Source organism: Agrilus planipennis, unplaced genomic scaffold (genome assembly GCF_000699045.2).
Source record: "Agrilus planipennis isolate EAB-ADULT unplaced genomic scaffold, Apla_2.0 scaffold127, whole genome shotgun sequence".
Classification (NCBI taxonomy): Eukaryota; Metazoa; Arthropoda; class Insecta; order Coleoptera; family Buprestidae; genus Agrilus; species Agrilus planipennis.
Genome location: NW_020442450.1, coordinates 100,032 through 112,668, shown reverse-complemented (window position 1 = coordinate 112,668; position 12,637 = coordinate 100,032). Strand labels below are relative to the sequence as shown.

At 33.0% G+C, this 12,637-nt stretch overlaps 1 protein-coding gene across 1 annotated transcript in view; it reads right to left on the bottom strand.

Annotated features, from left to right (window-relative positions):
- Positions 1-5,619: 5,619 nt before the first annotated feature.
- LOC108736479 overlaps positions 5,620-12,637 on the bottom strand; it is a 31,679-nt gene continuing 24,661 nt past the window's right edge. The window contains exon 2 of the mRNA XM_018468925.2: positions 5,620-7,095. Within this exon, the coding sequence (XP_018324427.1) occupies positions 6,605-7,095 (491 nt within the window). The 3' untranslated portion in view covers positions 5,620-6,604. The remainder of the gene's footprint in view (positions 7,096-12,637) is intronic.

The following is a 12,637-nucleotide window of genomic DNA, read 5'->3' as shown; positions in this document are numbered from 1 at the left end:
TTTCATATTGACTTCCTCTGTTCTCCTATTTTTTCTAATACCTCTTTATTTTTAACTTTATCTAACCACGGTATCCTCAGCATTCGTCAGTAACATCATATTTAGAACGCTTCTGAGCTTTTCTTTTCCCCCCGCACCCATCGTACATGTTTCGCACCCGTACAGCGCTGCGGTCCAGACATACACCTATAACAATCTTTTCGAATTTCTAAGTTAACAGTTCGTGAGCACAGAAGTGACTTCTCTTTGTTTTTATCAAACTAATTTAACTTCGAAAATTTTGGACTAATTATTTTTTCTTTTCGCTAAAAATGTTTTGGTCGTAGGAATTATTGTACCTACTAAGTGCAATTTAAATTAAATATTGGCAGTTTACATACAACATTTTAGGTTTATTTCATATATATCGTAATCAAATACTACCATGTCTGACCTAACCTAACCTTTGGAAAGTTGAAGTAATTGATTTCTCTTATATAAGAAATTATGTATATGATTGTAAGAATAATTCTAATCTGCTAATACTGGGAAAGTGTTTTGCGCGCGCTTCTTTTTTTATCCTCGTCTAATCCAATTGGACCTAACCTCTTGTGATCTTTTAAATTACTTTGCCTTGTATGCAGTGCACATATGCGTTAGGGACACGGCAAAGTACCTCTGGGGTTTAATGAATACCAGTGTAAATTATTGGGTGTTTTCCGAAATATAACCCAACATACTGGCCAGTGCTGATGACGTCATAAATCGACGCCATATTGTACTGGTGTGCCACCATATTGTACTGGTGAGACAAATGTGATGGCGTGTGTGCATCAGACTTTGAGGAATTTTTTATTTTAAGAATCTTTAATAACTTTTAGAGCAAAATTATTGTAAACGAGCACAAACACTATTGTCAATTTGACATCAATGCACTGGCCAGTATATTTCGGAACGAATCAACAGTATGGCGTCGATTCATTACGTCATCAGCACTGGTCAGTATGCTGGGTTATATTTCGGAACACACCCATTAGTTTTCAAATCGACGGATTTGAATTGAATTTACAGACGTCAATTGCGGGTTGTCTATGTCAGTAATTTCCAATTTTTTTTTTTTTTTTTTTGCTACAGAACCCTTTCTGACCCACCTTTTTTTTTGTGGAATTCCATTTTGGCAAAAGAGTAAATGGAAAGTAGTTTTATAACACCTTATTGTGCACAAGTTGCAATTTTCTACTTGAATTTTGAATTTAAAATCTTTATTGCACATTTTCAATCACTTGTTGTACCTTAGTAGTAGAGCAATGATGCGTGAAGCTAGAGGACCGGGTTCGATAATGTGTAGTTGTAAAAATTAATTCGTTGAAAAGCTTACAACAATTTTCGAAAATTCTGAGTATCCACATTTTCGGAGATTCCTAAAGATGGTAGATCTGACTCCTACGGTATAGCCTTCTAATTAAGTCAAAAAATTAACAAAAAAGTTGTCAGAGATATAGGCAGGTACATCCGTATATCACTATCGCATTGCGAATATTTTTATAAATACCTGCAGTCAACTTCACATCTGCGTACTTAAAAAATTATCTCCGCAGTACTAGAAATTAGCTGATATTCAGATAAATATTTCAAAACAGCTACAAAAGGCATATACACTTTCCAAAATGCTACATTTCTGGATTGTTTTCAGTTTAAGCATTTACCAAAAATTTGTAGATATTAAGATATCATTTATATAATAAACACATTCAAATCCTTGTTTTGATAAATCACAAACAAATTACGTGGATAATTACAATAAAAATAGATACACATNGTTATTGTGTAGTTATGGATCTCTCACAGTCTCTGTATGACAGACTCGAACGACAAAATTGTTAATTCAGAGATTCGAGTCTCTCACAGAGAGACTGAATGGATAAAACTGAAATATTTAGAGACTCGTGTCTCTCGTAGAAAGACTGGGATCTCTGAAATATGTTGAACTTTTAAACCATGTCTATCGAGACACCACTTATTGAGAGATTCGAGTCTCTTGTTCAGAGATTAGATACGAAATAACGATCTCTCTATAAGCGACTCGAGTCTCTCGTTCAGAGACGCTAAACAGTTTTTTTGACAGTCTCTCTCAGCGACACCAGAGAGACTCGATGAGAGACGGAGAGTCGAATCTCGCTATCAGAGACTCTGAGAGACTGAAAATTTTTATCTTGGGTGTGTATCTAGTCAAATCTTACTTTACTTTATGTAAGACAAGACTTTCAAAGGTGCTGGAATTTATGTTTTGTTTCTATTTTTTATTTATTTTTGGACACTGCTTCGCTTTATCGCTGGTAAAAATGCATTACACGATAGGAGAATTGCGTTACTGCGAAGGTTAATCAGGAGACAAAGTATTTATTTACCTATAAAATAATTCCATATATGTATCTCTTATCAGTTTCTTTTAGATATAAGTTTTTCAGTAATTGTGAACAAAACTAGATTCTGTTGTTTACATCAAACGTTATACACAACTTTTCGATTGCATTAAAGAGTGCGCTAAATTCAATGGTTAATTTTATTTTTTTCCTTTAACCAATAATAACTACTCTATAAACGAAACGTTACCATCATCATCATCATCATCATAAAGTCGTCAGTTCTAAGACTGGTTAGACACGCACCTCCACTTTTTCCTATCCTGAGCTAATCTTAGCTTCTCATTAAAACTAGAATATTGCACATACTTTGTGAACAGTAATCTCATCTAGGTCTACCTATCCTCTTTTTAACTTCTGTTTCTGTTTCTAATATGACTTGCCCTGCATGCTTGAATAGGTGTCCTACCAGCCTATCTCGCCTATTTCATATTGACTTCCTCTGTTCTCCTATTTTTTCTAATACCTCTTTATTTTTAACTTTATCTAACCACGGTATCCTCAGCATTCGTCAGTAACATCATATTTAGAACGCTTCTGAGCTTTTCTTTTCCCCCCGCACCCATCGTACATGTTTCGCACCCGTACAGCGCTGCGGTCCAGACATACACCTATAACAATCTTTTCGAATTTCTAAGTTAACAGTTCGTGAGCACAGAAGTGACTTCTCTTTGTTTTTATCAAACTAATTTAACTTCGAAAATTTTGGACTAATTATTTTTTCTTTTCGCTAAAAATGTTTTGGTCGTAGGAATTATTGTACCTACTAAGTGCAATTTAAATTAAATATTGGCAGTTTACATACAACATTTTAGGTTTATTTCATATATATCGTAATCAAATACTACCATGTCTGACCTAACCTAACCTTTGGAAAGTTGAAGTAATTGATTTCTCTTATATAAGAAATTATGTATATGATTGTAAGAATAATTCTAATCTGCTAATACTGGGAAAGTGTTTTGCGCGCGCTTCTTTTTTTATCCTCGTCTAATCCAATTGGACCTAACCTCTTGTGATCTTTTAAATTACTTTGCCTTGTATGCAGTGCACATATGCGTTAGGGACACGGCAAAGTACCTCTGGGGTTTAATGAATACCAGTGTAAATTATTGGGTGTTTTCCGAAATATAACCCAACATACTGGCCAGTGCTGATGACGTCATAAATCGACGCCATATTGTACTGGTGTGCCACCATATTGTACTGGTGAGACAAATGTGATGGCGTGTGTGCATCAGACTTTGAGGAATTTTTTATTTTAAGAATCTTTAATAACTTTTAGAGCAAAATTATTGTAAACGAGCACAAACACTATTGTCAATTTGACATCAATGCACTGGCCAGTATATTTCGGAACGAATCAACAGTATGGCGTCGATTCATTACGTCATCAGCACTGGTCAGTATGCTGGGTTATATTTCGNCAGAACCCTTTCTGACCCACCTTTTTTTTTGTGGAATTCCATTTTGGCAAAAGAGTAAATGGAAAGTAGTTTTATAACACCTTATTGTGCACAAGTTGCAATTTTCTACTTGAATTTTGAATTTAAAATCTTTATTGCACATTTTCAATCACTTGTTGTACCTTAGTAGTAGAGCAATGATGCGTGAAGCTAGAGGACCGGGTTCGATAATGTGTAGTTGTAAAAATTAATTCGTTGAAAAGCTTACAACAATTTTCGAAAATTCTGAGTATCCACATTTTCGGAGATTCCTAAAGATGGTAGATCTGACTCCTACGGTATAGCCTTCTAATTAAGTCAAAAAATTAACAAAAAAGTTGTCAGAGATATAGGCAGGTACATCCGTATATCACTATCGCATTGCGAATATTTTTATAAATACCTGCAGTCAACTTCACATCTGCGTACTTAAAAAATTATCTCCGCAGTACTAGAAATTAGCTGATATTCAGATAAATGTTTCAAAACAGCTACAAAAGGCATATACACTTTCCAAAATGCTACATTTCTGGATTGTTTTCAGTTTAAGCATTTACCAAAAATTTGTAGATATTAAGATATCATTTATATAATAAACACATTCAAATCCTTGTTTTGATAAATCACAAACAAATTACGTGGATAATTACAATAAAAATAGATACACATTAATGTAGTAATATTTTGAATTGTTTCCCAAATCTGCAAAATTATAAATTTTCGAGTAACAATTTCGCAGACGTTTTTATTACAAGAATTATATCATGAGATATGTTTGTAGTAGATTAATTATAAATGTATGGATTTTGATATACGTGATATGTTATGGTAGTTATCAATTTTTTGATTAAATTATCCGATAAAAAAGTTATTGAGGCAAATAAATGCGCATTTTAAATTCCGTTAAAATGCCAATCAGAGGCGTGTTTTTGATTAAGTTTAATTAAGTCAGAAATTAAAATTGTGTAATTATTGCACAATTTTATAATAGCACATAAATGCTGCACTTTAAGTCCGTCATTTGCAAAAGAACTTAAACTCGCAAGGACAAATGGAAAACCGTTACAGGTATTTAGCATTATTATTGAGTTTTTTTAAGTATTACTGTGAGGGAAATATTTATAGGTATACTTATGCAGCCTTAATTGTCATAAACAATCCATTATCAGAAAGGGATTAATAAAATAGTTGATAAAATGCAGTATGCATACTTTTAAAATAGTAGATTAAGCATATTATTTTTAACATTTAGTAAAGTTAAATGGATATATGATTGTTATTGTTTAAGATTAAATAAACAAGATTAACATACCTACATAGACTTGATTATTTCAGTTTTTAATATTTCCACTCCTCTTTATAATAACAATTTTACTCTATCAGTGAATTCTTCCCAACTGTAACGAGTTAATATAATTTATAGTGGGAATTTTGTTTATCTTTTGATTAAATACGTACATTTCCCAAAATAATTACAATCATCAGGACTCTTCTAACACGAAGACAATGAATGGTTGTTTCGTTTAAAATGCATTGAGTGTATGATGATTCCAAAAGAGATGATGCAATCCAAACTGATTTTGAAAGTTTGAGGAAGTAATCAGTAATCACAGTATAAACAAAACGTCGACACTCAGTCATGGCTGTACGGCAATGATTTTATAAATACTTTTAATTTTGATTTTATTTCTGTAAAGGTAATGCGTTTAAACGATTTGTTATACTGTTATAAATATCGGTCTTTAAATCATAAAGTGAATAGGTAGTAATTATTAAGTAACTGTTTTACTTTAATTAAGTACTTACAACAATTAGTGTTAATACAGTCTCTACATCTATACATACATATAAAATTACAAATAAAACCTAAGGAAAACTAGTACTGTAGATGTCGGTACAGTTACAATATTTCGAACAATATTGCAATGGGTAGTGATACCGTGAAATCACAATAATCTTCTAACAACAAATTCAATAAAAAATCGTTATATAATAGGTGAGCGTCGAAACTTCTAGTGCACTCTTTCGTTGCCGTTAAGGCAAATAAAAAGGTGAAAAAAGTAGTGCATCGGCCGGGAACCGATCTTGCGTTGCCTGCTACGGCAGATCTGAATACGTATAAATTGCTCAAATTGCAGAAATTTTATTTTTGTAACTCTTTTAACGTGTGAACAACTGAAGTTAATTCAACGCACATTTGATTTGAATGCAAATGGTCGATTTTTTTTACCACACGCTATAACTAGTTTAGATTGGTATGAATATTTTTAAATTTATTAACGTTATGTAAAATATTTGATGGTTTACATAATCGGTACCACAATATTAACGATTTCAATAAAAAGATGATCTCTAACTAAAATTTTGGCAAGATTTAAAATATATACTTAAATACTAAAAAATATTTATCGGAAAATACCACAGTATCATAATTAATATCATTCTGCGCTACATTACTTTCTAACTTCTAATGCCTTAGAACAAAATAATATTTTTGTTCTTTTAATGCTACTTTACAATTTTTATAAATCTACTTTTATTATTGTTGTATATGTTACATTCGTTCTTTGGAATTCTTAGTTGTAGACCCACACAAATAAATGGGGGTCATGATTACTGAATATAGGAATACTTTAATCCACCTACAAAAGCATTTATAATTGTACATATCATCTCTTCATAAATAAAGAGTACACCTACAGCGTATTTACAGAGCGATTAGCAATACGAAACACTTAATACTTTCTCTTCACATTTCTAGGCTTCTGTTTCCGAATCGCTATCGTCATTTTGTTGTTCTGGTGTGCGCAAGTCGATTGCAAATTTTTTTCTCATGTCTGGGTTCTTTTGACTCTCTTCTTTAAACTTTTTTCCGTATTCTTGGAACGCTGCAGCCAGTGCGTATGTTAGCTGCCTTGCCTCGTTTCTCGATTGACAAACAAACCCGTGACAGTCGAAGGGTGTAACTGTTGTCAAATCGCCATCTGTTACAACGATCATTGAAAAAACTCTGGTGTAAACGAGGTCCTGAACTCCGTAAGAAATTGTGCTTATTTTGAAAAAATTCGTGGTGGATTTTTCGCTCTTCTTTTTGGTAACGTGGGTTACTTGAAGACCTTCGGTTGAAACCGTAACGTTAACTAGTGGAAGAATGACGTCTGGGGGAAGGTTTTTGGCTTCTTTTACCATTATATCTACCGGTCTTCTTGTATGCTTGATTCCCCAAAGACCTTTGGCAGGCTGACTTCCTGAAAAAATATTAAGTATCTATGTAGATTCAAATTTAACTAAATCCTGTAATTATTAAAATAATTGTGACAAATTCGATTTAGAATACCGGCAATGGGGACCGTTCAAATATAAATTAAAATCCTAACCCAATCTTCGTGTTGTCTTTATCTATTGTAACCAAATGATCTTAACCCATTAAATAAAAGTAAGTTGGGTTCAAGTTGAATCATAAGTAGGTAAAGAAGACATGAACAAAGTGAGTGTTGTCGTAGCCGAGCACTTTCCTTTTTTACAAATAATTTCTTTATCATAGATTGGGATTGGGTTAAGTTTGATCCAACCAGTTCTGATTTTCAATTTTTTGAAACTTAAACTTTAACCCATCAAATATAAGTAATAAGTTGGGTTCAGGTTGGATCATAAATAGGTAAAAAAGAAGACATGAACAAAGTGAGTGTTGTGGTAGCCATGCATTTTGTTTTTTTATAACAATTTTTTTTACGATAATTTTTTTTACAACAGACTGGAATTGGGTTCAATTAAGTTTAACGGAACCAGTTCTGATTTTCAATTTTTTGAAACTTAAACTTTAACCCTTCAAATATAAGTTGGGTTCAGGTTGGATAATAAATAGGTAAAGAAAAAGACTTGAACAAAGTGAGTGTTGTAGTAGCCAACCACTTTCCTTTTTTACAAAAAATTTCTTTATCATAGATTTGGATTGGGTTAAGTTAAGTTTGATCGAACCAGTTCTGATTTTCAATTTTTTGAAACTCGAAAACTATCTAAGCTGCACAACATGCTAAAATTTCAGTGAAACCGGAAATATTAACCCAGATTACCAAATTGCTATCAGCTCCCTTTAGCCTCAAATTATATATAAAACAAACTGCCGGAATTTTATCGATCATCGATTCTTATCTTCGGACTTCTCATCTATTTTCATCTCGTTGTCCAGTTCAAGGTAAAGCATAGTATCTAAATAATGCTACCATAATGTATGCATAAAATATAATACTAAACAACGATGTTGTTCTATTTATTTCTGTGTTCGATAATTTTATGTCTTTTTATGAAGCTATTTTAAATCTAAAATCAATCATTTCTTGTACACGATATAGGCTCAGAGAAGCTAATTCAATAATGTAATTGCTAACGCACGACTTGTTATCGTCAGCCCTTCAAGAAGCCCTACAAGTAATAGAGGTCTCAACCGAAATAAGCATATTAAAGATATTCAAATATTTCTGATTATCGTCTTCGCTTTGATTATCACTAAAACATTTTACTGCGGACACATGTTTCACTTATTTCTAACTTCTACTTCTTATTCTTGCGTTGAAAGAAAATTGTGACACTTTAAATAAGTAGCTGAAACCCCAACGTCAAAGTTCGGAGTACATTTCTTTAACAAGATTAGCAATGCTCTAAACCAAAACGAATATAGAAGAGTGGAAAACATTGACGTTAGGGTTTGAGGGTGTTCTAGAACACCGCCCATGTTTTCCAGTCTTCTAGATTCGTCTTAACTTCGCAGTCATCGGAAATAAACGGTTCCACGAGAATATTCGGTTCTTTGATTTTAGTTATACAGATACAGCAAAACGTTTAAATAATTCATTTGTATTGTATTGTATATTTGATCGAAACGCTTAATTTGGTAAACGTGCGGAAATGTTTTTTTCAAACACGTCTATCTGAAAGCATCACCTACTTTCCTAAAAGCTATTCGAAACTAACTGAACTCTCAAAATCCTTTGAATAATGCGTAACAACCTTTAAAGGCTTTAGATTGTATTTATTAGGCTTATATTACTTCATTATTAATATGAAATAATGGCTGCCGACGAATTTCCCTGTACCACAGTATAATGATTCTATACAGCGGGTTCACTTCTTTAATTTGGCTAAACTAGCGATATTTTTTGCAGGTCATCATAAATTAGCTTTTTGCGCGCTGAGCTGTCCTACACGAGGACGGTTCAATAGCTTTACCGATGTGTAACGATGATATTTTGTACAAGTCAGCCCCTTCTTAGCGGGGAACTCGTTGATGAAATGGTAAAGCGTCGGCCAGGAGAAGGATGTAGGGGCGTTTATACTGTGCTTATACCAAGTCGTATTTTTCAAAAGTTGATACCATCTTTTGATCATTGCATGTAGTGGAGTATCCCTATGGTCGATTTTCAATTCATCCGAACTGAATATCTTTAACACAAAATTTAGAATTTATTAATGTTCCTGCTATTTCATATGAACACAATTTTCACTTACGTATGTACGTTTAATAGTTTTATTATTCCTTTATTAGCTTTAGTTAAACAGAGATTACACGTTATAATACATAGGAGATAGAAGAGAGTGCGTTAATACATGATAAGGAAATAGGAAGTTACGAGGCTATATTGTATCTGCGTGACGTGAGCCTATGCACTTAGAATTATTTCTGGTTAATCAGAATAAAACTGTGTTTCCTTTTCTTTTGATTTCCTGCCATGAATAAAAAGGCTGACCGGTCTACTTCCATAGAGCTTTTGTTTTTCAATAAACTTGCCAATGAACAACAACAAGTATTAGTTTTTATATGATTTTTACTAACTCAAATTGTTAATGTTCAGACTACCTTTTTACTTTATGAGCTTAATTAAGATAATTGCCGAGTCATTGATAAAAAAGCAAATTCGATGTCCTTTCTTATTAACAATAATAAAACTAATAGAAAGTGTTAACTGAACAGTTCAGAGTTTTTTGTATCTGATAATTTAAACTACATATATATAGTTACTCATCAAAATTTAATAATTATCACAAACTTGACAATATTAAGAGTGTTACTCCTAACTCTTTTTCAAGTATTAGCTTGTATGGATATTTGGTTTTCATTGCAGCTATTGCCAAAAAACTCGTTTGGAATTAATGAGACACTACAATAAGTATTTGTAGAAAGACAAGATTACTTTGGAATACATATAGATTTACACTCTCCATTATCATTCATTCATACAAAATTAAATTATGGGTTTGTTTTGAAACGTTTGTTTCAGTAAGCTATCGCATGATAGTTCCATCAACTTTTTTTTATTTATGGCTGTCAGCTAAGGATCGTCATCTTTATTGTCGATAATGGATTCCGTATCTATTAAACGTTTGAGATATCAAGGTCTTTAAAATAGGTTGGAAAACGTAGTATTAAACCATTCAAGTGTTCAATAAAACTAGAGTTTATACTATTACGTTACGATATAAACGTTTAATTATTTTTAGATATTATGGAATGAACACTAATTTTTATTAAAAAGGTTAATTAACGTTTCCAATGGTAGGTGCGGAATCTCTCTTGCGAGTAACACAGGTTGGACACTGAGGACTCAACACTTAATTTAGAAATTCAAAAAGTGAATAGACATGTTTGGTGCACGACTCTATAGAGTTGTGAAAAGTAGGTAAAGAAAAAAGGCGGATGTTAATAATACCGTAGATAAAAAAGTTAGAAATAAGAAGATATGAAAGAAAGATAAATGAATAAATCCCATCTGTTATTATGGAGATTCTTGAAATATTTGTCATAACGTTTCTCGCTGTTACGTGCATCTGCTATAAACCACCAAATAATCCTGTTCCAGGAACTTAAAAGGAGCAAGCGATGATAAAGACCTCGTCAATTGTCACTTGTCACTATAGGTTTTACCCTATAGGTTTTACCCGCGGCTTCGCTCGCGTTGATGTCTCAAATGATGTCAAAGATCATCGACGATCACATAAAACTAATTCTTTTCTGGTTCTCGGGAACAGTGTTCGTTCTGGATAAGAGGTATTCTATGTCTTTTTTTGTACCCCTAACAATGTCTCTACAAAATTTCATGATATTTCATGATACTATAATTTGATAGGGAGGTAATCATATTTTTACGATTTATGTTGTATACCATTTTGTATGACTAATACCTACTAGAACGTATAAAATTGTAGAATGAAAATTACTATTCTGAAAATATTTTGATATTTTATACATTATGAATTAAAGCAAGGATAATAAAGGAATTAATGTATCTATGCGCATTACACATGTTCATAGAACAATTGCTAATTTTTTCGTTATAAGCCTCATCGTTTTAATTGTCAATTATTATTTTTATTACATAACGTACACTTCCGTAAGAGAAACTGTTTTCTGACCTAAATTGTAAATTACGGCCTATGCTCCAATGAGTGGTTATTTAGTGACTTTTCTTTATATTTCTTTTTTTTGCATTTTTTTTGTAATTAATATGGTTTCATCATCATAAAGTCGTCAGTCCTAACAATGGTTGGACACGCGCCTCCACTATTTCCTACACTGAGCTAATCTTCGCATTTCTCCAAAACTAGAACAACCCATATCCTTAACTATTTGTGAACAGTAATCTAATCTAGGTCTACCTCTACCCCTCCTAACTCCCGTCTCTGCCTCTAATATGTCTCTGACTAGACCTTCGTGCCTGATAAGGTGTCCTAGTAACCTATCTCCCCTATTTCTTATTAACTTCCATAGAGTCCTCTATTCTCTTACCATTTCTAATACCTCTTCATTTCTAACCTATTCTATCCTTATAATTCGACTGTAACACTACATTTCGAACGCTTCAAACCTTTTCTTTTCCGCCGCGCCTATCGTCCATGTTTCACACCCGTACAGTACCGCTTTCCAAACATACACCTTTAACAATCTTTTCCGAATTTCTAATTTAACCGTTCGCGAGCATAGAAGTGACTTACTTTTATTGAAGGCGACTCGACCCTGCGCTATCCTCTGCTTTATATCCCTACTATTCCTTCCGTCCTGACTTATCTGACTTCCTAGACATCTAAAATCAGCCACTTCTTCTAATTTTTCGTTTCCTATCTTTATAATCACTCTTTCCCTACTTTTTTCCCTTGCATACCAGTATTTTTGTTTTACTTTTATTTATTTTCATAAAATACTGTTTTGTCAATACCAATTCCATTTTGTTTAAAGCTATCTCCGCCTTGCTAGATGCTTATACTGCTATATCATCTGCAAATCTAAGCATACTAATCTTTTGCCCTTCTATATCTATCCCTACAGTTGTACTGTCTTTAATGATGTTGATCGCGTCTTCGATGTATAGATTAAAAAATAGTGGTGACAGTGTGCATCTCTATCTGACTCCCTTCCTAATATTTACTTCTTTATGTTGCAACTCCAGCTCTGCAACTACCTGTTGTCCTTTATGCAAAATAAATATCACTCTTCCATCCCTGTAACTCATTCCTACATTTTTAAGTATATTTAACATCTAGTCCCATTTACCATTTTCTAAAGCTTTTTCTAAATCTACAAATCCTATGTACGCGCTCTTTCTCATTTCTATCGTTTTCTCTATTGGTACTCGTAAAGCTAGAATGACCTCCCGCGTTTCTCTATTTCTTCTAAACCCAAATTGATCTTCCCCTAATAGTTCTTCCGCCCTTTTTTCCATCCTCCTCTGTACAATTCTAGTTAAGATTTTTGACGCATGGGAAGTTAAGCTAATTGTTCGAAATTTCTCGCACCTATCC